The following is a 27,434-nucleotide window of genomic DNA, read 5'->3' as shown; positions in this document are numbered from 1 at the left end:
ACATGAAAATGTGAAACTTGATACGTCCTTTTTCAGAAATTCTACTTTTTAAAAAATATATATTTTATTGATTTTTTACAGAGGGGAAGGGAGAGGGATACAGAGTTAGAAACATCGATGAGAGAGAAACATCCATCAGCTGCCTCCTGCACACTCCCTACTGGGGATGTGCCCGAAACCAAGGTATATGCCCTTGACCGGAATTGAACCTGGAACCCTTCAGTCCACAGGTTGATGCTCCATCTACTGAGCCAAACCGGTTAGGGCCAGAAATTCTACTTTTAAGGGAAATGAGAATCTGAGCAATGTATAGGGTGGGGCAAAAGTAGGTTTATAGTTGTTCATATGGAAAATAATAATAATACAAGAATAAATTCTGCTTCACATACAACTGTAAACCTACTTTTGCCCCACTTTGTATATTATGCTGTTTACTGCAATGATATTTACAACAGGATAAACCAGAAACATGAAATGTTCATTGATAAGTTGTCCTAATAATACAGAATAGATATGATACATGTTTTAGTAGTCTCAAAATAATAATATAAACAGATATTGTATTGAAAGAGGCCTATAATACCATTATGGCTTTTAAAATTTTTTACATATACTGTACCTAAAATTCTGGAAGGACTATTAACACTGGTTATCATTTGAAGTAGTGATACTGGGTAATTTTTTACTTTTATTTCATATTATTCTGCATTGTTTGTAATTTATTTTGTTTTTTAATATTAAGCATGAGTTACACTTAAAAAAAATCCCTCTGTTAGTCATTTTGGCCCCATAACTATTCTGCTCTCATCAAGCAACTCAGAAGTTTCTGGGAAGCATCAAAGATAAAAATGAGGGAAGGCATGGAAGGAGGTAAAATGGAAGTGTGTGTGTGTGTGTGTGTGTGTGTGTGTATTCTTTTTTATTTTACTTTTTAAAAAAGTTGATTTTAGAGAGAGGAAGGAAGAGGGAGAGAGAAAAACATTGATATGAGAGAGAAACATTCATCGGTTGTCTCCCACACGTGTCTCAACTAGGAATTGAACCCACAATCTGGGTATGTGCCCTGACTGGGGATTGAACCTGCCAACTTTGGTGTATGGGATGATGCTCCAACCAACTAAGCAACCCGGTCAGGGCTGTGTGTGTAGCCTTAGGGGCCTTAATGGTTGCAGTGGGGGAGCACAACTGCTTTTCTGACAGGCTCTTTGGCCCCTACCACCTCCTGCGCCCTGTGCTGGGAATTGTTGATCTATTTGTCTGTCAACCCTGCTAAAGGGTAAGTTGCTAGTGCAGGGCCTGTGCCTTAGACACCTTTGTCTTTCAAGCGCGTGGCCCCCTGTGAGCTCTCCATAATATCTGAGGAGCAGAGCCTCTGGCCTCCAGGGTGGGAGAGTCAGGTGGAACCCAGGGAGCAAAAGGAAGGAGCGAAGTTTTCTCCACCAGAGCCTAGACCAGGGGTGGGCAAACTTTTTGAGTCAAGGGCCACAATGGGTTCTTAAACTGGACCGGAGGGCCGGAACAAAAGCATGGATGGAGTGTTTGTGTGAACTAATATAAATTCAAAGTAAACATCATTACATAAAAGGGTACGGTCTTTTTTTTTTTTTTTAGTTTTATTCATTTCAAACGGGCCGGATCTGGCCCGCGGGCCGTAGTTTGCCCACGGCTGGCCTAGACTAAAAGGCAACCTAAATGGAGACCTACAGATGCACAAGAATGGAAAAGAAAACCAGGATTCAGCACAAAATAAGTGGCTCAGAGCCCCAGTCTTGTGCTTGAATTTTGGCTTTGCCACTTAATAACTGGGATTATAGGCAACTTAACTTCCCTAAGCTCATTTGTCAAGTTGAGACAAGAATCTAACTTACCTCCTAGGATTCTTGTGAGTTTTAATTAAGACAGCCTCTAGAAACTGTTTAGCACAATGTTTGGTGAGTGGTTAAGCTCTCAATAAATGTTAGCTCATTTCACTTAGCATAATGCTCTCCAGTTCCATCCATGCTGTTGCAAATGGTAAGAATTCCTTCTTTTTTACAGCAGCATTGTATTCCATTGAAATAAGCCAGTCAATGAAAGAAAAATACCACATGATCTCACTCATGTATGGATAATTAAGACCATTATAAACTGATGAACAAAAATAGATACAGAGGCAGAGCAACATCGAACACACTGTCAAACTACAGCGGGAAGGCCGGGGAGGGTTGGGGGGCAGGAAGGGGGGTAAGAGATCAACCGAAGGACTTGTATGCATGCATATAAGCATAACCAATGGACACAAGACACTGGGGGGTGGGTAGGGGGGGCCGGGGGAAGGTCAAGGGGAGAAAAAAAAAGGAGACATATGTAATACTCTTTGTAATACTTTAAGCAATAAAACAAAAAAACAAAAAAAAATAAAAAATAAAATAAAAAATAAAATAAATGTTAGTTCGAGTAACCATATTTGGCTACAGGGCCTCGGTAGCTGAGCAGAGCAGATGGCATGCAAATGTGCCAAGTGTTTCACTTCCCGGGAATACTCTAGTGAAACCGAGAGGCAGGCAGGGAGGCTATGCAGCCAAGGTTCTGTCTGGCTTCAGCATCCATATTCAGGAAAGGAATAAAAGCAAGTATATTTTTAAAATTAATAGATACCAAGAGGTGCTGCCCCTATACTGGCGTGATGTAAACTGACGAGAACTGAACGGGCTTGGATTGCATGAGCAGAGTAAGCCGCCGATGGGACTGAGGGACCTGCTCAGTCCTGGCTGCTCCATGGAAAACCAATCGCTGTGATTTCAGATAATAAAGCCATAGCGAAACCATGACACTGCTAAAGACCTATCCGTCTATTTGTTCACTTGTTTCCCAAATTACTTTACTCTTATTTAACTTTCAACACGTTATCTGTCTAAAAGACTAAAATCACAACATCTCCTTCTGTGAAATAATTAACCTGGAAAAACTTCAATCTGGGCAGTTATATTACTGGGTATTTTTATGTGGTTCCAAGAGCAATGTTTTCCATAGCAAACCTCAGCGGCTCTGCAAACACACATACACACACACACACACACACACACACACACACACACACGAGTTCTGTTTCAGGTATCTTTAGCCAACAGGGCAAGAAAAATAAAGGACCTTTTATATTTGGTGGCCTTGCTCCTCCCAGGGTCTAGTCTAGATGCCTTACTCAGAAACCACCAAGATATTATTTAATGGTCTTATGACCACTTGGGTTTGGGGAGCTCCAAAGGGTCCTTCCATTCCAACAGGAAAGGGCGTAAGCCCTAGGGCACTTACTGGTAGAGATTTTTCACAGATTGTTCAGTGCTAGTCAAGCTAAAATATGGTCCTTCTCTCTTCAGGTCATCGATCTCCCCTCGGCAGAAGCCCACCCGGGCTGGAAGCTCGAGCTGGACATTGTAGGACTCTTTGGGGCGCGTTCCAAAGAAATGAAGGCCATTGACAGGATAGAGAAAGAAGGCGTAGGTATTGGACTCATCGTATGCCAGAACTACCTGGAAAGTATTCAGCTGTGGGAAAAAGAGGAAATATTCTTAATAAAATAAACAAACAAAAAGACAATGCAAGCAAAGCATCATAAAGTACAAAGGGTTTTCCCCCTCATTAGGATTTCTCCAAAATGTTTTTATACGTACTATTCTTTTAAATTTCTTCTTCAAGTAACAATATAATTTTATAAGCTATGTCATATATAATCACATTTTGTCAATTCAGATTGATAGTTGAAATATGTATAGGTAAAAAAAACAACTGGTTAAAAACATAATACCTTTTAAGGTATAAATGCTCAATTTCAAACCTCTTTCAGAGCTGAGAGCAAGTAGCAAACTTACCTTGTTCATTTCCGCTGCCCTAGTTTCCTGCCCTGGGCACTCATCTGGATCATTCATTCATTCACCTATTTATTGAATGCCCATTGTGGGCAGACACAGTGTGAGGCACTGGCTGATCAAAAGACCTCCTTACTATTGCCTCACTCTCTTTTCTCTTCCATCCATTTCTCCACACTCCCACCAGAGTATAGAAGAGGAAAGAGAGATAGAGGCTAATGAATCTGCCTAAGGCAGGGGTGGCAAACTTTTTGACTCGAGGGCCACAATGGGTTCTTAAACTGGACCGGAGGGCCGGAACAAAAGCATGGATGGAGTGTTTGTGTGAACTAATATAAATTCAAAGTAAACATCATTACATAAAAGGGTACAGTCTTTTTTTTTTTTTTTAGTTTTATTCATTTCAAATGGGCTGGATCCAGCCCACGGGCCGTAGTTTGCCCACGGCTGGCCTAAGGTCAGGTAGCTGGCGCATGGTGGCTGGCCGGCCAGCTCAGAGTCCAGGTCCTGTATGACTAGGCCACCCTAGCTGTTCTTCAGCATGCCATTCCAGGTGAGGTGCACCCTGCCGTGAACTCCCCTCCGGGTTCAGATCTTTTGTATCTCCGTCAGACTATTTAACATTCCCCGTCTGTCCCATGTACTCTGATGCCCCTGTATGTGCGCTCACATTTCCCTGAGACTGAAAACCTCCTAACCCTCTGGTGCTGCCCCTTGGGGTGTGCTGTGATTCCGTGTAGATTGATTTCTGTCCTCTGACCCTCCGTGACACCTTTGGGAGTGTTTCTAGCTTGCAGTCATCTCATTTTGCCTGGTTAGTTATTTATGTGTTTGCAAACCCCATCTATTAACTCATTCGTACAGTAATTCAAACAGCCAAGTGCCTATGAGCACCTGACATTATGCTTGGTGCTGAAGAAGCAAAGGAGCAGGGGACCAGGACGCTGCCCAGGACGGTCTCACATCTTACCAGAGGGAGACAGCCACGGCCGAGATTCTAGGAGAGTTATTGAAAGAGGAAGCAGAGGCTACAGAGGAGGGCATGGAGGCTAAGGAAGCAAGGCAGAGGAGTCCTAGGGACCTTAACAAACACAGCAGGAGCCAAAGCAGACCAGAAAGAGAGGCCAGGAGCTGAATTAGCCACAAACTCAACACCAGGTCCTTATAGAATTACTCCTTAAAATTTGCTCTCATATTTTCAATAAGACATTTTTTTTGCCTTTTATCTACATGCAGCTATCTCCCCTGATCTCGCCAAAATGACCTGTTAATGGTGTTTGATGATCTAAAAAATATGTAATATTTAGGCCTCTGAGAAAACCTCTCTCACTAAATCCCCCTCCTTTTATAATTTAGTAGGGAACTGGGGAGGTATTTATAAATACCACTGCTTCCTAAATAATGTGACTCTTAAAAACATTATTTACTAGTGGGTAGTGTTATTTCCCCCAACTTACTAACTAGACTGTCAAAATTAGGCACAGAGAAGGGCATCACAGTTTGCTAAATAAAACAGCAAAGAGGAATGTGCCCTGCCTTTGGTTCTGTCCGCTATGGTGCTCTCTCCTAATGTTAATTCTTCCTTCCATTGTTTAATTTCAAAGTTTAGTTTTGAGGTTTTGCTTATAGGACAAAGACACACAGGTCTTTAAATGCTCTTTAAGAGAAAACAAATTGACACACAACCTTGCTTTCAGTTCTCTGACATTGAAAAGGTCACCTTGCTTGGCTTTGCTCTTTTCTTTCTTGAAGTTCACACACTTAAAGAGTTAAGGGGAGCCCAGTTGGCTTGGCTCAGTGCTTGAGCATCGACCTATGAACCAGGAGGTCATGGTTTGATTCCTGGTCAGGCCACATGCCTTGGTTGTGGGCTCGACCCCCCAGTGTGGGACATGCAGGAGGCAGCCAATCAATGACTCTTCTCTCATTGATGTTTCTATCTCTCTCTCCCTCTCTCTTCCTCTCTGAAATCAATAAAAATATATATTTTTTAAAAAGAGTTAAGGGGAGGGGGGCTGGTATATTTGCTATTGTAGTTGTTGATTATTTCATCAGCAAAACTTGAGTTTTCCAAAAACAAAAGGCAAGAGATGTTTCCTAGAATTTCTCAAAGCTGGGAAGCCAGAGCTTCTGCATCATGTCTATACATCATGTAATATATATACTATGTCATCAATTAATGTGGATCCAGGAACTTTCGAGTTTTACTATAGTGAGAATAAATAAAGCTCAGCTAGGGAAAGAAAAGTACTCCAGGAAGGAGAAAGAACCTGTTTCCAAAAGCTAAGCCTTCAAAGCTCCTGGCATTGATTGCCCACAATAAACCCGAGATAGGAAGAAATCCTGGTTCTAAGTTTAGAGACATTCTGTGAGATAAGGAGGGTCTACAGATTGTGAAGGAATTGAAGGGGGAGGGGGAGGGAGAGGGGGAGAAAGGACACAGCTGGGAAGAGGAGGGTCTGACTTTTTACTGTGGGGTCTGGGCATTTAGCACTTTATTCATTCTTTCAGTCAGCCAGTCAACAAATTCATTTCAAGGAACATTTATTTAATGTCTTTTACACGCCATCCCTGAGACAAGCACTAATTACAGGTCTCAATTATTTAATCTACGTGTCTCCACGGAGGCAAATAAAAGAAGAATTTTAAAATAGAATTTAGGGTCCCAAAGTACGCTCCAAAAGTTTGGCTACTTAAAATCCACCCACACACCAAATGATCACTTTTTAAGTTCTCGCCCAGTTCCAGAAAATTCTACATCTCATTGCTAAAGAGTGGCCTTCACAAGTCCTGAGGGCTGCTCCTCCTCCCAAGGCACTCGCTGACTGGCTTCCAGACCTGAAAGGTCTTCACATTCCTAGAGACAAGCCTTTGCAAGAACCCCACACGCTCTGTCTCTGAAGGGAAACCCTCAGATGGGCTGCCCAACCCCACAAAAGGGTCACAGGTTCCCAACTCCCCCAGGATCCCAGAGAGGAGAGAGGGGCCTTCCCGGGCAGAGGAGCAGCACAGACAGGATCAGGGCCAGTGGCTGCGGAGCTGTAAGGTTTCTGTCATCCTGTTATCAGAAAGAGAGAAAAGCCAGAGCCCTCAGCAGAAAGCAGGCAGGAGTCTGGCTGTCCTCTGCAGGTGTAGGATACCACCCGTCAATATTGCCTGGACACTCGCAGAACCAAGCTGATGGATATCAAACATACCCATCTAATGCATTTAACTAATTTGTCATCTGGCAAAAAATCAGAGCAGTGCCAACCTGACCCCAAAGGGACTGGCCTATAGTGGCTTACAAAAACAACCATGAAAATTAGTCACTAGAGGGTGCCTCCTAAAGGGGTCGTAGTTTCCTCTCTTCCTTAGGGTCGCATGCTTTCCACAGTGCAGCATCTCTGACTTCTGGCCTCCAGAGTTTGGGGTCAACACTGAATGCCATGCCTTGGCATAATCCTCCATCGCCCACTACCTGTACGATACTGTCACATGCATGATTTTCCCTCATTCATGTTCTGCCTAAATCCTACAGAGCCTGCCCCAAATCAAACGCAAGTGCTCAGTGCTATCATATCCCTTCCTGACCTTTAGTCTTTAGCAGGACGTCAGCATTTCTTTAATCAATTTCCTTATCTGTCTCATTCTGTATGTCCTCACCGCTATGCCTCAGCCTCAGGTTAAACTCTTTCAGATCGACTGCAAACCTCCCCTCCTCTGGACGTCAGCTCCAAAAGTCAAAATGCGGCAACAACGTCCTGCTTTTACCTCAAATTTTCTCTGTGGATCCAATGCCCTCCATCGATGGCCATCAGCCTTTGAAACAAGTCAACATACCTCAGGCCCCATAGGGGCCTCCAATGGGCACCTTTCTGTTCATCTTATGTTACTGCCCCATGACTCCTTCACCCATTTCTCCAGCCTCAGCTCTCCAGCCTTCTCCCATACCCTAGCTCAGGACTATCTCTCCTGCTGCCTCGTTCTCAAGACCCATTCTTTCAGCCCAACTTAAAATCCAGATCAACAAAACATTCCCTGTCCCTCACAGATCTGTGTAACCCCGTCCCTCCAACAACAGCAAAGCGATACTCCCCTTCCCAAAAAATGCAGCTAAAATAAACACTCGCTCTCTTTCCGTCAATGAGCTCTTTGATGTCAATACCCTGACTTCTTTGCTCCATGAAGTACCTATGACAGCTCAAGGAATCTCAGATGAACTGAGTTGATAAACACTATTTGTTCCTATTTTTAGATGCAGTTACATCTTGATATCCCTGCAGTATCAGCTACAACATCCTGTCACACCCACCTTGAATATCCATGGAGAGAAAGGGCAACAACTGACGTTGTTTAAGTAGTAAAGACGCCATTCCTCTGATATCTTCAAATTTCAGGTAACTTTGCAACATAAGGTTAATATGCCAAGGTTTAAGAAAGCCATGTAGAAATCCTTCAAGCAAAGTAGACAATTTGCCAAAATCTACCTCCTAAGAACTATTAAAACAAGAACTCGAGTCACAGAGCTCTTTAAAGTATTCAGAACAACCTTCAACACGGGTAATTGAAAAAACATTCTTTCTCTAAACAGAATCTTTATCTCCTTTCTAAATGAAACAAACTCTGAAGCCAACTCAGCATATGGCAATGTCCAAAGATGGATTTTAATTAGAAAAGTGAAAGAGAGACGGAATCTACAAATCTTGCTGCACTCCCCACCCCCAAAAAAGCCCGGATGGAAACTGCAATTTGGAAAACCTTGTATTTAAAGAGTCCTTATGTAAAGGACTTGCATCATAGCATCCTTGCAAGATCGAGAAATAAAAGAACCAGAACCTGGTCCCATCAAGCCAATGAAGGGGAACACAGATTGGGTGGGCACCCACACCAGATGGGTCTAAGGCAGTGGTTCTCAACCTTCTGGCCTTTAAATACAGTTCCTCATGTTGTGACCCAACCATAAAATTATTTTCGTTGCTACTTCATAACTGTAATGTTGCTACTGTTGTGAATCGTCATGTAAATATCTGATATGCAGGATGGTCTTAGGCGACCCCTGTGAAAGGGACGTTCGACCGCCAAAGGGGTCGCGACCCACAGGTTGAGAACCGCTGGTCTAAGTGCTGGCAGCGGCTACATAAAAATGTCACTTTAGCTCATTCTCACAACAATCCTGTAAGGCAGGCATTGCTACTCCGTTTCACAGCTTAGAAAACTAAGGCTAAGACTGAGTCATTGTTTCTGAAATCACTGGATAACATTTCATAATCACTTTTTCCTTCAAAATGGTTTTAACTTTATTGTCATTGCCTTTACATCACCCGGAAAGATGGGGAAGAGGAGCATTATTCCCACACTACAGATGAAATTGAGAAAAATAATTAACAAAGTCATGCTATCTGTATTTTAATTTTTGATTTCAAATAAGCCCTGACCAAATTGAAACTTAAAGCTGTAGCATGATTTCCTCTCCCCTATTCATCTCATTCAAGTTAGTCTTTCTATTCCGTGTTGAAAAGTAAGGCAGATACAGCTGAATCTCTCCAGAGTGTTGGGATACTAATTTGCATCAACAGTGTCCATCATAGCACATTTCATTCCAAGCTCATTTTTCCTTTGAACGCATTATGGTTCCTAGGACTCTTCTGGTACTAAGATCACATCAAGACAATAAAGCTCCAGCCTTATTTATTGGGAGTCTTAGGAAAAGGCACAACTATTGTGTCTACCTTCATCACCTGTGCCAACGAAATGGGTCTTGCGTGGAAAAAAAAAAAGTCTGGGTAAAAGCAACAACAAAAAAACCTAAGAACCAATAAATCTGTATTCTAAACCTACCTTTGCTTCACTAAGAGCACAAGTCTGGACAATAGCTTTAACTTTTATTTGCCATTATCTGTGAAATGCAAACGATAAGTCATGTGGTACTTATCTTGTAGGATTGTTGTGGGAAGACAGTAGGATAAAAATACTGTTATCAGAATGAACTAGATAACTTATACAAACAACCTCTATAAGTAGTCAATCTTTCCTTTGTGCCCTCACCTTCTCAATACAATCAAAAAGAGTTCTCTTAACAAAAACTATCAATCCCCTGCTTTAAATCCTTCAAAGGTTGCCTATCGCCAAAGAACCAAGTCCAAGCTCTCAGTACATGATCTGCTAATTCCCACCTCATGGCCTTTCCGGCCTCCTGTCCCACCACCCCCCTCTTCAGTGGTCATATACCACACACAATGCCCCAAACACGTTCTACTCTACAGCACATGGCTGATATGTCATAGACTACCCTTTTGGGAATGTTCTACTCTGCTCAGCTCAGACTCAAAGCTACTTCTTCATTGAAACCTTTCCTGATAGTGTCTCCTAACCAGAGGGGTAGTGTTATTCTCCACAAGTAAAAATGCTACTACACTTACCATATTGAATAATCATGAATGTTCCTACCAAATTATGAGATCCTTGGGAGTAAAGAGTATGTCCTTTCATGATGTCTATGTCAGTCCTGATATACAGTAAGTATGCAAAAAAGGGTTTGTTGGATGAATAAATCTCACTATGCTTAAATGTAAATTACTTACACACACATATGAATATGCCACATAGAAGATATATGTTTACAATAAAAGACTGGAAGAAAATAAACTATTAGCAGTGGTGACCTCTGGTTAGTGAAATTATAACTAATGTTTCTTTTCTTTTCTAAATGTTTTATTGTTAGTATGCTATACTTAATTTTAAATGTTTTTTAAACTTATAAACAAAAATGAATGAAAGAATGAATGCAACATGATGGTGGGGGCCATACCTTACTCAGCTTTCTCCAACTCTTTACCTAGCCCAATGCCCTACACAAAAGAAGTGATCAATATATCTGTTTAAATTCAATGTATTCTGTTGAATTGAATAATTAAAATGTCAAACCATGTATTGTTTACAAAGTATTCAATAAACAAAACTAGATGTTGCCTGACCCAAAAAAATGAGTGGCCAAAAAATCATAAATTTGAACAACTTTTATTTCTAAATCTTTTTTGCTTAGCACAGTCTTATAGCAAATACTTCTCTTACAGAACACATAAAAATGGCCACCATCTTGAAATACTCAGTGAGAGTGGGCAAGCTACTTAGTCTCTCAGGGAAGAGATGTAGCATCTTTCTGTAGCTAAGAACCACTTTGATGAGTTAAAATAGAGATAAATTGTAAGTGTTTTAGCCCTTGGAGTATAACACTTTTGATTCAGGTCTAATTTCATAAGAGGAAGTCCCTACCTACTCCAGGAATGAGGCAGTTTACCATTTGCCAAGCCACCCTGACCCCACCTGATGTCCATTTGGTTGCTGCCAAGACTAAAGACGGGGAGCTTGGGTTGCTCCTCAGGTAGAGACTATAAAACAAATTGAGGACAGTCTCCTGGAAATGAGGGGGCATGGAAACCTGGAGGGCAAGTTGGCAAAAGCTATCAATAACCTTATAAAAAGTTCATCCCCTCTGGCCCACCAATTCCAAACCCTAAAATGTCAACTGAAGACATGCGCAAAGATTTAGCTTCAAAAAAGTGCTTCACAAAATTAGGTATAACGATAAAAAATTGGAAATAACCTTAATGACCACTGTGGTAAATCCAGTGGGTGGAATATAATGCAGACTTTATAAATAACGTTGTAGAAATAGATTTACTGACACTGAAACATATTCACAATATACTATTTAGTGAGGGGAAAGTAGGCTACAGAACAGTATGTGCACTGTGAACCCATCATTGTTAATAGAAAATGACAGATAAATATAGATATTGATAGAGGGGGGAAAAAACTTCTGGAATAAACAGGAAAAATGTTTAACAGTGGTTATCTTTGAGTGGTAGGAAAATGAGAGGCTGTTCTTTTTAAAACTGCCTGTATTTGCTTATGTTTTTCTTTCAATGAACATATAATTAGAAATAATTCTTGTATACTTAGAGGTGATTCTTAAAATAAACAACCAAACAGTCAACTGCCTTGTGCTCTGAGGGCCTTCAGCATCTGCACTGGGGCCCTCTCTTCCCCTAAGCACGTTCTCCTGCTAGAAGGGACCACCTCTCAGATCCTCAGTGGAAGCCTGACGACTTCACATCCAGGCCACTTCAGCCTGGTGCCACCAAAGGATACGTCAGGTTCAGCTCAAGACCAGACTCAGAAAAGACTCCAAGTCGCTCCCTGGGTTCCAGCCCAGATTCAAGCCCATCCCCTCCACTGGCTCAGCAGCCAAGCACCCCTTGTCACTTACCTCTCCGGAGGGCGGCATCCCGAGCCTGGGCTCCTGGTAGGCGCCCACCTGCTCCCAGGTGGCCAGGAAGGCGTGAGTGGGGGTGAAATCCGAGGCGGTGCGCGGGAAGCTGGTGCGCACGTAGCGGGCGGCCAGGTCTAGCACCTCGGGACTCGCGTCCTCGCGGTACAGGATCCTGCCTCTGCCCTGGCTCGTGTCGATGTCGGCCAGAAAGGGAGCAATGGCCGGGAAGTCCGTGGGGAAACCATCGTCCACATACTGGGTCTCCCTGGGGAAGTCTTGGGTGGAGATGATGCCGTTGGTGCCCACCTGGGAGAGGAGGGGGACCAAAGGTGGCGGTCGCTTGATCTGCAAGGAGCCCGAGGGCGGCCACCACAGGTCCAGACATGCACGCCCACCCGGCTCCTCGAGGAGGGAAGGGAACCGCCCCAGGCATGACGCTCCCCCTTCCCCAAAGCCTGGGAGGCCAACTCCTGGTTCAGAGCAACTCCGGTCCGTGTCCCAGCCGCCCACTCCTAACCTACAACCCGACGCAATAGGTCCAGGAGCCCTAAAACTTGTTCGCATATTTCCTTCCTTGGCGCACAACCCTGGAGAAAACCTCCAAGTCCGCGGCGGGAGCACCCCAGCTCTGCAGACGTGCGCAGCCTTCTCGCCGCCCTCACTGGCAGCCCCACCGGCTGCCCCAGCAATGCCACCTTCTTCTCTGCCCAGACCCTCCTGATGCCGCGAACAGGTCTAGCGCTCTCACTGGAGGCAAGGAACGCCGCAAAACCTGGTCCCACCCCAGGGCGCTCGGGGACAACACCGCGTGCGCGCTATTCCCTCCCCTCGGAAGTCAGGGTTCGGTGAGACCCGCACTGCACGGACCCCTGGGGAGGCGCTGCGGGAAACCTGCCGGTCCCGCACCCAGAGGGGGCCGAACTTACGTAGAGGTAGCTGAACTGAGCTTCGTAGAAGCGCAGGGGACTCGCCAGCTTCACCGCGGCTGAGCTCTCGTCGTCGCCTTCCTTCAGGAGCTGGTCCCCCCTAAACTGCCCGTAGGGGAAGAGCCCGCTGGGGTCCAGCGCCGCGGCCCGGGACAGCAGCAGCAGCAGCAGCAGCAGCGGCGGCGGCGGCGGCGCCAGCAGCGCCAGCAGCGCCCGCAGCCCGGCCGCCCGGTCCCCCCGCATGCTTGCTCGGCCTGGGCTGCCCCGCCGCACCGTCCCGGCCCGGCCCGCGAGTCCACTGGCGGCGCCGCGCCAGCTCCAACCTGGTTCCCCGCGGGCTCCGGGGGGCGGGCCTCCCCGCCCTCTCAGCACGCTGATTGGCTGCGGCCCTGCACGGGGACCAATCACCGGCTCTGAGAAAATTCGACAGCAGCCGCCACATCTGGTTCTTGTTAAAAGTTTGCTAAGGCAGGGGTTGCGGAAGCGGCCCCGCTTTTACCCCAGGCGAGGTGAAAGCCCCCGGCCGGCGCTGCCCAGAGCTGCCCCTGCTTCTCCGCCTCCGCTCCCCGAGACCTCCCGGGGCACCCCCTCCCTCCCGTCCGGTCCCCGCGAGCCCCGACCCCCGGGGACCCAAGGGCCCGCTAGGTCTGGAGGCAGCTGCGCTGCAGGAGGTGACCTCAGCGCGAAGGGGGAACCCCGCGGCGGCGCGTGCCCCCTACCCGGCTGGCAGGGCCAGGGTGTGTGCCGGGGTCCCAGGGGCCCCTTGTCCTCGAGGCCAACCCCTAGGGCCGAGAAGCAAAGGGAACTTGTCGCAGTCGCACCCTCTTTGACCGCTTCTCGCCACCCAGAGAAGCCCAGTTGAGAAGCGCGTCTTTGTACGAAGTCAGAGGGGCTGACTCCTAAGTTCCGTCCAGGTCTTGAAACTGTTTACCTTCCCCGGGGAAAACCGCACCCGGGAAGAACATGAAAAACGACAGTGTGTGATCGGTTCCGTTTGAGGCGTGGGATGAGGCGTCCCGTTTGGGCATCAAACAGAGGGGCGCGGGACCCTGGGTCTCTCACCCGCTGTTTAAGGGTGTGGGCGTCGGAGCTGCCCTCGCCCTCGCACACAGAGGTGGAACCCTAGCTGCTCCGCGAGACTGGAAACCCGCACAAACCAGCTGCGAGGGTGTGGAGGAATCCCATCCACCATAAACATTCCCTCTGCGAAGCATCAGGAGCCAGACAAGATTTAATTACCATTTTTATTATCAAGACCTTGAAATTTCCCAGCTAGTCTGTTTTCTCCCTCCAGTCCCCCAAGGGGTTCTTGGAAGCAAAAAGAAGGTAAAAAGAAGTAAAAGGCAAACCATTGGAATTGCTTAAGGGACGCTCAATAGCTAGATTTTTTTTTTCTTGTGAATGTTTATTCCAGTTGTACAAATCCCCTTGGGCCCACAGAGCCAAGCCCTAACATCGTTGAGGATATCAGACTGTGAGGTTCACAGAATCCACACAAAATGGAAAATTGGGCAGGGGTCTGTCAAGGGCGGGGGGGAAAAAAGGACACTTATGTAATACACTTTGTAATACTTTTAGCGAAAAATAAAAAATAAATAAATAAATAAATAAAAATGGAAAATTGGCCCAAAGCAGTTTGCTTCCACAGACTGTGTAGAGTTGTATATTTGGTGTTACAACATGCATTTGTGCTTGCATAGATGTGTTCTCATTTCTTTGGGGCTAGGCATTTTTCAATGTATTCAGGAAATGGAGGCTCAATGACATGAGGTGACTTTACTTGCCCATGGTCACCTAAAGTTACTCCTTCATATGAAGTCCTTCACAGGCTTTCTAGCTTTTCCAACTCTCAATTGAATATGCAAAGTGTCCCCTCAGGAGTTCGATCACTTGCTATGATGTGCGCTGACCACCATGGGGTAGTGTGAAACAAAGGAAGGCCCCAGCCAGCAGCTCGCAGCTGGGGAAGGGAGGCCCTGGCCTGCAGACGGAAGGCCCCAATCAGTCCTGATCGCCGGCCAGGCCTAGGGACTCTACCTGTGCATGAATTTCATGCACCTGGCCTCTAGTATAATAATAATAGCTAACATTTATTTAGTGGTAAGAAGCTATTTATTTAGTGGGTCAGGCAGACAGACCCAAAAATGGCCTTCAATGATGCCCCTCCCATTTCCTGGTGATTATTTCCTTGTATAAGCCCCTTCTCTGTAGTGTGGGCCAGCCTACTGACTTCTAACTCACATAATGTGGTAATCGTGATGAGAAGTCACTTCAATGATTAGGCTACATCTGTCTTGGTAGCATATCTCTTTCACTGGCTTTGATGAAGGAAGCTGTTATGATGGAAGGCCAACATGGCAAGGAACTGAGGCAGCCTCTGGCCAACAGCCAGCAAGGCACTGGATTCTTCCAGCAAACATGTAAGTGAGCTTGGGAGTGAATCCTTCCGGGTTATGTCTTGAGATGACACCTTAGCTCTGGCTGATTGCAGCCTTGTGAGACCCTGAAGCAGAGGACCCTGATAAGCAGGGCCCAGATTGCAGACCCACAGAGACTGAGGATTTAATAATTGCGTGTTGTTTCAAGCTGTTATGGTTTGGGATAATTTGTTAGGCAGCAATATATGTGATACAGCTAGACACTATGCTAAGGTAACTAAGAATTAGAGGGGTAAACACACACACACACACACACACACACACACCAGTTATGGTTACATGGCTGGTAACTACCAGAGCTGAGATTTGAACTCTGTTCTGTCTGATTTCTAAACCTCTGCTCTTAAAAGCACTAAATCATCTTGCAAGAAAGCCCTTTGAAAGGTAGCTCTAGATCTAGCCAATCTTTCAGTTGAGACTTTAGCTCTCAATTGCAATCTCCTATTTTATGGTTTGGAACATCTCACATGCTAGTCCCTGTACCTATGATGCTTTACCTAATCCATCTCACTCATCGAGTCAACACTCATCGTAATTCTTGAATAAAAACCTTTCTCCTTCATGAAGCTTTTCAGGAAACCACAATCGAACGTATAAGCCTCTTCTCTTTGTTCCATGTGCCCCATCATCGTGTCTCCATCACACAAATCTCTATCACCCCTGATCGTCACATGTGCCCCTCACCACCCCCACTGCACTTTGAAGGCAGGGGCTTTGTCTTATTCATGTCTGTGGCAAGGCCTGCCTGGCTCACTGGAAGAAGCTTAAAGAAATGTTTGTTGAATGAGTAAAGGCAAACAAGCCAACCTGGGGCTAGGATTTCTGTCTGCTGGCTCAATAAAACATTCTTTCCCCTACCCCACCTTTCCTGCTAACCTGACCTGAGTTTTCTAATCCTCTTTCTCAGGCTGCCTAGCAGCTCACCTACCATTGCTCTCCATCCTTTCATTCGTTCATTTAACAACTATTTCCTGCAGGTTCACCATGACAGACATAACTCTGCAAGAAATAACCGAGCACAAGATGTGACCCCTAACCTTAAGGAGCTCATGACTGGGGCACGGAGCAATGTTACAATATAGCATGGGCTTAGCTAAGCAGGAAAAAGGGGGCCCTTGAACCAAGAAGATGTTACTAGTTTTGAATCTGATGCTGAGTACAAAGTAGATCCAACAGGGAAGAGGCTGGAATGGATCCCTGTTGGCATAAAGTGGCTGAATTCTCCTTGAAATGTGAGGCTTTGGACCGCTGTGCTTGAGCAGACATTCCTTTGAGCCCTTACTCTAATATTTTTAAAAGACTCTATGGCACCAAAAGAGTGGTTTCTCCTTTAAAATGTCGCCTTGTGTCTCTGGGGAAAGAAAAAATTTGTCATAGCTATTTCACCGGTCAGAGTAAATACTGAAGAAATGCTTCTCTTGTATCCACAGTTCCAGAGTAGAATTTCCGTGACCGGCCTGCCTGGCTAAAAAGGCAGAGGCCCCTTTCAGGCCGAAGGTAAGAGAGGACTTCAATAGTCTTCACAGTGGATCTGAGCATTGCTTGAGAGGTAAGATTATTTTAGTAGCAGGATTTTCATCCCAAGCCAGATAGTACCAGACACCTTGCCAGTAGACCTCAGCAAGATCCTCCACAGTTGTATTTTTTGTGTGGTTATATTTCTGTTACAAATACCAAGCCTTCCAGTATAATGATAGTGCTTGTTATTTTAATCAAGAGAATGAAAACACATTTGCTCCACAGCGTGGCAAATAGATGTGGGTATTAAAGAGCCAGTTCTATGTATAGCACTGACTGGTGTGTATACATGTTTGTACTGGAGGTAGGTTTGGCAGAAAAGGTTCTGCTTTTTGTTGCACACAGTGATTCTTTGCATAACTTTATTATCCTTTAAATTCCAGGGCGGGTGTGTGAGCATGTAGAAAAATTAGCCCGTCTCCGCAAACTTGGGCTAAAGTGAAATTATGTTAGGAGGATGAAAAGCCATTCACTCCTCAGAAATTGTGAGAATGTAGGGCATCCTCCTACACCCCACCTACATTCTAATGACCTCCAAATATATCCCAAGCCCTAAGCCTTCACTTGAGTTTTTAATTTATTTCCAACTCCCTGAATATCTCCTTGGGATGACACCTCACACCCACATCCAGGAGAACTACATGCACTAAGAATTTCAATTAATGGAAACAATATCCACTCCTTCTTTATTACCTCCTTCTCCCTGACAGAAATCTACTCGAGAAGTAAGATTACTGCTTTATCAGCATCTCTTGCAGCTACAGGTAACCATCTAGCATAGTCCTCACCTAACCACCAGCAGTCTCTGGGAGGCCTTTTACATTGGGGATTAAAGGGAATAGTTTCATTTTTCGCCATCCTTGCTGCCTTTTTTTTAAAAAATTAAATCTTTATTGTTCAGATTATTACATTTGTTCCTCTTTTTCCCCCCCCATAACTCCCCTCCTTCCAGCTCCCACCCCCACATCCGCCCTCACTCCCCACCCACTGTCCTCATCCATAGGTGCACGATTTTTGTCCAGTCTCTTCCCGCATCTCCCACACCCCTCCCCCCTTCCCCCCAAGAATAGTCAATCCATTCCCTTTCTATGTCCCTGATTCTATTATAATCAACAGTTCATTCTGTTCCTCAGATTATTTATTCACCTGATTCTTTTTTTTTAATATATTTTATTGAGTTTTTACAGAGAGGAAGGGAGAGGGATAGAGAGTTAGAAACATCGATGAGAGAGAAACATTGATCAGCTGCCTCCTGCACACTCCCCACTGGGGATGTGCCTGCAACCAAGGTACATGCCCTTGACCGGAATCGAACCTGGGACCCTTCAGTCTGCAGGCCGACGCTCTATCCACTGAGCCAAGCCAGTTAGGGCTATTCACTTGATTCTTAGATTCATTTGTTGATAGATGCATATTTGTTGTTCATAATTTGTATCTTTACCTTTTTCTTCTTCTTCCTCTTCTTAAAGGATTCCTTTTAGCATTTCATATATTACTGGTTTGGTGGTGATGAACTCCTTTAGCTTTTCCTTATCTGTGAAGCTCTTTATCTGACCTTCAATTCTGAATGATAGCTTTGCTGGATAAAGTAATCTTGGTTGTAGGTTCTGGGCATTCATCACTTTGAATATTTCTTGCCACTCCCTTCTGGCTTGCAAAGTTTCTGTTGAGAAATCAGCTGACAGTCGTATGGGTACTCCCTTATAGGTAACTGAGTTTCTTTCTCTTGCTGCTTTTAAGATTCTCTCTTTGTCTTTTGCTCTTGGCATTTTAATTATGATGTGTCTTGGTGTGGTCCTCTTTGGATTCCTTTTGTTTGGAATTCTCTGCGCTTCCTGGACCTGTAAGTCTATTTCTTTCACCAGGTGGGGGAAGTTTTCTGTCATTATTTCTTCAAATAGGTTTTCAATATCTTGCTCTCTCTCATCTTCTGGCACCCCTATAATTCTGATGTTGGTACGTTTGAAGCTGTCCCAGATGCTCCTTACACTATCTTCGTATTTTCGGGCTCTTTTTTCATTTTGCTTTTCTGGTTGGGTGCTTTTTGCTTCTTCGCATTTCAAATCTTTGACTTGATTCTTGCGCTCCTCTGGTCTGCTGTTGGGAGTCTGTATAATATTCTTTATTTCAGTCCATGTATGCTTGATTTCTAGTTGGTTCTTTATCACTACATCGAGGGTCTCATTAGATTTCTTGTAGAACTCAATAAGTTTATTGGTGGCTTCTAGACAGTTCTTGAGAGACCTTAAAAGTGTGGTTCTGAACTCAATATCCTCCCTTGATAGTTTTGTCCTGTTTCTTTGTCTCTGCATTTTTTACGCTTTCTTGGTGCACCCCCTAGTGGTCTTTGTGCACAGTCTTGTTGTAGATTGTTGTAGTTAATACTAGAGGGATTTGACCTCCAGGCCGACTGGCTGTGAGAATCACCTGTGTCTGCAGTGGGAAAACTTCTGTCCTCTGAAGAGGTGCTAATCTAGCCTTTGCCTGAGGCTATTTGGCAAATGGCTCTGCGCAGGGCTTGGGCGGGGCGGGTCGCACGGGATCAACAGGGCGGGTGGAAGGAGCAGTTATGGCTGCTCTCAGTCCTGTTCCCAGAGGCTCTGCTTCTTAGAATCCCAGCAACCGCTGCAAACCTTGGAGAGAAAGCTGCCCTCACGTTCCGACCAATGCCAGACAGTCCCGCTTCTCCCGTTTGAGTCTGAGTCCCTAGAGACTCACCCGGATCTGGAGCCCAGAGTCTGAGACTCCCTCCTGATTGAAAATGACAACCTCGCCCTCAGCCGCCAGCCCGCTCCATGTGCACCTCCATACCTTTGTATTTTCCACACTGCGCCTCCTCTGAGCCTCGGTATACTGTTCTCTTTCCTTCTAGTTGAAGAATCTCTCCTCAGCCAGCCTTCCTGTGGTTCTGGGTGATGTCTGTTCTGTCATTTAGTTGTATTTTTGAAGTGGTTGTTCGAGGCGGCAAACTCCGGTGTTTACCTATGTCGCCATCTTGGTTTCTCCCCTTGCTGCCTTAAATGTGGATGTGATAGTTTAAGTTCAGACAGGCACCTCTTGACCAGGAGGTGACAACTGTGAGGACCAAAGCATGGCAAAGCAAAAAGAGAAAGAAGATGAGTGCCTGAGCCAGTGAATAACTGCTCACCTCCAAACTTCTGCTTATGTCAGAAAGCCCCCTATTGGTTTAAGCCACTGTTCTATGCAACAGTACTCAATTCTAATTGAGACTTTGCTAAGTCCTTTCTCTACATGTATCTAAAGCACAAATCCAACTATCCCATGTTCCTTTGGTAGCTCTCTCTCACCTTTAGGGTGAAACTTAGGCTGCCCATGACTGTGAGAATGTGAGCCAACCCTTGAGGGCAGGACCATATCTTTTTCTTTCTAAATCTCATGGGTCTAGCACAGTACCTGGGACAGTCTTCTGGGCTGTTTAATGAACCATTGTGGATTTGAATTGGGGAAAGTGTTATAATGAAATCTTTCCTAACTCCTGTAGTTTTTCCTGAATAATCCACTTCCCGATTCTTCACATATTTGTTATATTCTGGATTGTTTCTGGAAAACAGAAATTAGATGGTGTGGCTTTTATGTCGGTAGATAAGATACCTTCCCTGCTCATCATATTTGGAGGAGTTATTACTAACAGCATTATTTTCCTCTAGAAAGAATGGTGTAGACAGGCCAGTATTGCTCGCTCTCCTCTTCTAACTGCTACAGCAAGCACAGGCTGAAGCACCAAGTCAGTACTGAATTATATAACATCAGTCTCCATCTTCTTCACAAAGACTTCTCTCCCCACACAGACTCCAAGTTCCTCAAAGGTTCTACTTTTCACTTCCTTTAAGACTCCTGCAGCTATCTAACACAATGTTGAATAAATAAATGTTGCTCAATTTCTATTGAATTGAATGACTGCCCAAGAGTGACCTCAGTATGTGCTATCTCCATTGGGTAGTGGCTGTAGCTGTGTTTCCAGAGGCTGTTGTCTTTGGCTCCCTCTGTACTTCTTTCCTAGACATCCTGTGCTTCTTACCACATTGAGTCACCTTGTTTCTGTTGCAAGTAACCTGCTGGCGACTGTCACTTCCTCTGGAAGTTAGTGCATGAATCAGAACAATGCTAATAAAGCCAACAATAATAATAGCAAGCCTTAATTAAACCTTCATAATGTACCAGCTTCTAGTTAAGAACTGTATGTGTATTATTTCATTAATCCATTGAGCATGTCCAGGTTGTAGATAAAGAAACTGAGCTGAGAGGGATAAAGCAACTTGATCAAGAATTCAGGCAATGTGACTCCAGGACCCAAGCTTTAACCTCGTAAGACTGTGTATCTGATTCTCTCATGGACCAGTCACATTGCTCAGTAACATGATTGTAGACTATACCTCTAATTCTGCAAGCCTGATGAAGGTAATTAGTTCTAATACTCCCTATCATTTGTAAAGTTGAAATTTTGTTATATTTTTTGAGCACCAACTCATGCATGCTTGAGAATTATAAATATCTAAACTAGGTAGAGAAAACATGACCCTTAAGTAGTTTGCAATCTAGATTTGGAGATAATAATAGCTATAATTTATTATGCAGTAGACACTGTAATATATTATTTGTAATCCTTACAAGGACACTACAAGATAAGGAAAATGAGATTACAAGATAAGGAAGATGAGATTCTGAGAATTTAACTGACATGCTCAGGCTACAAGAGTTATTAGTAGCTAAGTTAGGAGCTGATGGCCCCAAGGGCCACATCAAATATAAATAGAGTTGTGTTTCATGCATCTGTTGACAGGAACCTGGTTCATAAACCATCCAGAATGACCGTGAGCACCAAAATGGGCCAGAAATCCTCCAAACATGAACATCTGAAATAACAACAACAACAAACAAACAAACAAATAAAGAAAAGACAGAAATGTGAAGGCTACAAAATCTCCTCAGTCTTTGGTTCATTAATATATTGATAGATCATTAAGGAGCAATATGACCATATCAGACACTACTCATGTTTCTTCATATTGTAAAACTGCTACCAAGATTAGCATGGGTAAGAACAAGCTCTCAAATTCTAAATGATGTAAAGTAGGCTATGGGACTATGTCCCATGCTGCCCCTCCCCTCCCCTTTTTTATCTTAGCAGGGACATGTAACCTGATAAAGACACTCCATGAATTGGCTAGGGTGCATTTCTTTCTTCCTTCCTTCCTTCCTTCCTTCCTTCCTTCCTTCCTTCCTTCCTTCCTTCCTTTCTTTCTAATCTTTATTGATTTCTGAGAGGAAGGGAGAGGGAGAAAGAGATAGAAACATCAATGATGACAGAGAATCATTGATTGGCTGCCTCCTGCATGCCCACTACTGGGGATTGAGCCTACAACCTGGACATGTACCCTTGACCAGAATCCAACCCGGGACCCTTCAGTCCACAGACCGACACTCTATCCACTGAGTCAAACCAGGTAGGGCTGGCTAAGGTGCATTGCCACAGCCAATGTAAAGAGGAAAAGGAGCTCCCTCCTTCACACTGATGGCATGGTTTTATTAGCAAAAAGCTGGAGCAGACTCCATCTCTGGATGAGCCCTAAGACAGGTGGGCCACAAGGGTAGCCAGTGAAAGAACCAAGTTAGCATAGGATCACAATGAATGAGTATCTCTAATAAGTCAGCTTATTTGGACTTTACTTTATGAGCTAGCTTATGTTGGCAAGGACCACTGGGATGTGGTCTTACTCCAAAGCAGATGCTCTACAGCTGTGGTTCTCAATAAGAGCTGCCCATCAAATCACCTGAGAAAATTTGAAACTCTCAAAACAGAAGCCTTGGCACCAGAGTCAGGTATCAGTATATTTTAAAGTTCTCAAGATGATTCAAAATATAGCCATGATTAAAACCCACTGCTCTATAGGCACCTTAAAAATAGCTTACGCTGGTCACATTGACCTGTTTATAAGTGATTGATTGTTTGAACCTAATCTCAATATTTTTTTCAAGATAAAATAATCTCTTCTAGAGCTTATGGTACAGAGCAGTAAGGTTTAAACAAACCCTTTAAAAGTCTGAGGAGATTCAATATATTTTGGGGGACAAAAAATTGCCTGACTCTGTGGCCACTTCTATGAGAAAGTAGAATGATTTCTAGCCTAGGAAAGAATAAAGGAAGGCTTCTAAATTTCCCAATCCCATGTCAACTGTGTTAATGTGCATCTATGGCCTTCGGAGCTTTCTCCAATGAGCAATGCTGCATACTGCTGTGTCAGGTACCAGGCAGGGAATTTAATCAGGTATTAATCAAAATCCAGCCCTCAGCAATAGTTTCTTGGACATAGCTGATGTTTAAAACACAGCCTACAGGATACATTCCCTATATTCCATCCCTATATTAAGTTATATCATCAGAAATAAATGTACTTGGATTATTTTATCTTACTGCCACCAAAAAAATACCTTGACTGAATTAAAATTTAATTTATACTTTTAACTTTTATAGAAGGTCTTTATGAGGTAAGTCAACTTGGTATACAATTCAGTATCTTTCCATATAACTCTATTCAATAATATCTATTTTAATGTGTTTTCTCATATAAAGATACAAGAAAAATGGCTCCTAAAATTTGGGGCCAGGAAAAAGAAAGTGTCTCCAGCCCAACCTGTGTGTGCCTTTAATTAGACACTGAGTTCCACAGAGATGATGTAGTGCCAGCCCCAGAGCCCAAGAGTTAAATGCAGAGCTCACTTCATTTTAGGAAAGCATTTTAATTAGATGTCAATTCTCGAAGTTCATTGTGCTGGACACAGAATGTGTCACTTTTCACACCTACCCAGGCATCCTCCTGCCTCCCATTGCTATTCAATTACACCGTTTCCCCAGACACTGGAGCTGGAAACCCCAGTCACCTCTATTTGACTTCCCACTTTCCCATCTCATTGATATTCAATTGCTGGACAAATGCCATCGACCATAAATACACAAACATGAAGAATTTGTCTGACTGATAAGTGTTCCCAGCCCCTGGTGCAATACCTGACACATGGCAAATGTTCAATAAACATTTATTGAACAAATTAAAAAGTTCAAGAGATTTATTTCGTTATGTCCTAGTCTCTTTAGTCTTTTGGCTCCTTCCCATCCTCCCTGCCATCACTCAAGTGTAGGCTCTTACCACCTTTCCTTGTTATTAAATAGCACGCTAATCTATCCTGACTTCAGGCCATATGTTCCAGTCCATCTGAGTTCAGCTGATGCTAAGTAAGATTTTAAAAATACCTGAACATGCTCCTTTCTTGCTCAAATTCTTCCTTGACCTAGCATTCAAGGTGTTTGCTATTCTTACATCTGGTTCCAATAATAACTCCATGAGTAAAGAGAAGTGGGATAAGAAGCCAGACCATGGCAGCTGTGAAGAAAGACACTGATTAGAACTAAGGACAGGATCAGGATGGGGACAAACAGCCTATGTACCTTTTAGGTTGTGGGGATGAAAGAGGTGATGTACGTGAAAGCAGGTTAAACTGGTAAAGCGCCACAGACAGCTATGTTTTATTTGTCAGTACTAGATGTTCCTGAAGATAAACTGGAGTCATCGAGAAAAGTGCCAAGTATTTCAGGGTGTCAGAAGAATGAATATCTAGCTCATAATGATCCTTACATTTGCAGGGGGGTTTGTGGTTTACAATGCATGACTTCACATGCATTATCTCACACAGCTCATTCCAGTATCTCTGGGAGATAAGCATTCACATCCTCACGGGGAGACCAAAGCTCAGAGGGGGTGGGTGACATGCCCAAAGTCACCCAGCTAGTAAGAGGCAGTATGTGCCTAATGGAATTTGCACCGTGGGATTTGTTTGTGGGAACATTCTTTATGTCAGTGTTATCCTGAACTAAAACCCTAGACTTTTGATGTCAAGTCTGGTGCCTTAGTCGCTCCACCAACAGCTGTCCCTTCTCCCCAGCACCATGCATTGTTCTTCGTAGTTCTGGAGCATATCATTCACTTTATTCTACGTGGACCAGTAGCAGCAGCCACAGCAGGAGAGGTAATATATAATATTTATCAAATGTTTCATGATCCAGACAGCATGCATTATTTCATTAAATCCTCATAGCAACTCTTTGAGGTGAATAATATTGTTATCTCTTTTCACATCTGATGAACTGAAGCCCAGAGAAAGAAATTCAGCTAAGGATACACAGGCACCAAATAGTGAGGCTGAAATTCGAACGTGGCAGGCTGACTCAAAAGCCTGAGTATTGAACATCATTATGCTATATGCCCTAAAACTTTAGAAACATCCCCATCTAAATGGTCCTCCTTTAATAGTGTCACTTGTCCCCTTGCCACTTCTTTCATTTTTATTCTGTATGTTGAATGAGTAGTGTACTGATAAACAGGTGAGCTTAATGATTCAGGAAGATCCTGAGCATTCTGTATACTTGAGCTCCATTACTGATTTAATCTAGTTGGTGGTCATACATTTCCTCCCTTTATTTTATAGATGAGTGGCCTTTCAGAACTGAAAGAGGCCTGAGAAATCCTATAATCCAATCCCCTGGTTTAGAGAGTATTTTGCTAAGTGAAATAAGCCAGTCAGAGAAAGACAAGTATCACATGATCTCACTCATATGTAGAATCTAGTGAACAAAATAAACTGATGAACAAAATAGATCTAGAGACATAGAAGCATGGAACAGACTCTCAAATCTCAGAGGGAAGGCTGGGTGGGTTGGTGGGTGGGTGGGAAGAGATCCACCCAATGAACTTGCATGCATATATGCGTAACCCATGGACACAGACAGTAAGTAAGGTGGTGAAGGCCTGAGGTGGGTGGCGGAAGCAGGCTATAAGGGGTCAATCGGAGAAAAAAGGGGACATATGTAATACTTTCAACAATAAAGATTAAAATAAAAAAGAATCCTGAGCATTCTGTGTACTTGAGCTCCATTACTTGATTTAATCTAGTTGGGCTTCATACATTTCCCCCTTGTTTTATAGACTCTTGGCCTTTCAGAACTGGAAGGGGCCTGAGAAATCCTGTAATCTAATCCCTGGCTTTAATGTGACAAATCTTGACTCAGGAAGATTCAGTCACACGTTCAAGCATCACAGCACCAGAATCAAGTCTGCAAGTTCCCAGGCTAAGGACCATTGGACCAAAGTCCCAGGCCTTTCTGTCGCATGTCCTGCCAGGGATAAACAGATGGTGAGAGGAAGCCCCTCTCTCAGATCAGGTCAAAGCACTAGTGATGCTCTTTCCTGAGCTTCCTGGCTGCAGTATGATCTCTTCAAAGACAAAGCATATCAGAAGGGCTTAACAGACCCTCACTCCCTGGACTTAGATGTGGCAGCATTAACCTGATAGTTTGGGTTAAAAAGACCTTTGAGCCCCCACTTGAAGCATCTGGCAGCACAGTCACAATAACAGACAGAATCCAATAAGCATCAAGCAGGCTGCCCGGTGTTATTTCCCCACGGGGGTGTGAGTTGGGAGGAGGTATTCTATTACAAACAGGGAAAGAAAGCGACAAACAGGCCATTGGAGGAGCTTCCTCCAGCTTAGACTCCTGGGCACGCTATTATTGTGAAGTGCTCACTCCATGACGGACAGCTGGTACATCATAGCCGTTACTCAGGGTGCCACTTTATAGACTTATTTATACGGAACAATCTGTTTCAGCCTCTTCTATTTACAAACCCAAGTTGGTTAGCCTGACTCATTAGCAACCCATGTGAATAGGGTGGGCCTCATTGCTAAGCCAAGCTGGAAAGTGGACATGACCAAGAAGAGCTCAGTGTTCTGGCCTCGGGACCCAGATTTTGTGGCCTCCTCCTCCTCCTCCTCCTCCTCCTTCTCATCTTCCTTTTTCCTCTTTTTTAAGATTGCTCCTCCATTAAACAAGCAAACTTAAAAAAAAAAAAAGATAATTGGAAACACTGCTTCTACTGGCCAAATACCACGCTAACTGCTAAAGGGATTATTCTCATGCCGCCCATCTAAGCGTTACCGTTTACATTTTGGAGCCCAAGCAGATAAATGCAGTTAGAGTCCTCAAAGCAGTCAGGGGAGAAAAGCTTGCTTCTCTGGCCCTCAAGGGCCTTCTTTACTCATGGTTTCAATAAAAGGAGGAGGACTATCGGAATTTAAGACATCCATGATCAAACAATCTCTTGCATCTGATTAATTGATAGGTAAGGAAAAGCAACTTTCAGGTGTGAAGGGGGAGCTGTGTGGTGTTAAAGCTCAATGGACATCACCCACAGTCTGTTTGTCCTCATAAGTCACCGAGTGTTGGTCTACACTTCAGACAGTTGGCATTTATATAGAGAGTTTGTGAGCTCGGCCCTGAACTCCCAATCTTCCCTCAAGTAGGAAGAATATCACGGTTAATTTGCACTTGGTAACCGCCTTTGTCAATTTCAAAGCAGTTTCTTTTTCTTAATTCTACCCA

At 44.1% G+C, this 27,434-nt stretch overlaps 1 protein-coding gene across 1 annotated transcript in view; it reads right to left on the bottom strand.

Moving 5' to 3' along the window:
• Window positions 1–13,268, bottom strand: part of NID2 (nidogen 2) — a 65,422-nt gene extending 52,154 nt beyond the window's left edge. Inside the window, exons 1-3 of the mRNA XM_070419667.1 lie at window positions 13,026–13,268; window positions 12,097–12,405; window positions 3,292–3,524 (exon numbers count right to left, since the gene is read on the bottom strand). Of these exons, the coding sequence (XP_070275768.1) occupies window positions 3,292–3,524; window positions 12,097–12,405; window positions 13,026–13,268 (785 nt within the window). The remainder of the gene's footprint in view (window positions 1–3,291; window positions 3,525–12,096; window positions 12,406–13,025) is intronic.
• Between the last annotated feature and the right edge of the window lie 14,166 nt (window positions 13,269–27,434).

This window comes from Myotis yumanensis, unplaced genomic scaffold (genome assembly GCF_028538775.1).
Source record: "Myotis yumanensis isolate MYYU_CA2020_CCGP unplaced genomic scaffold, mMyoYum1.0.hap1 SCAF_1, whole genome shotgun sequence".
Taxonomy (NCBI): domain Eukaryota; kingdom Metazoa; phylum Chordata; class Mammalia; order Chiroptera; family Vespertilionidae; genus Myotis; species Myotis yumanensis.
The sequence above is the reverse complement of the archived record's forward strand: the minus strand, read 5'-3'. Positions and strand labels throughout refer to the sequence as shown.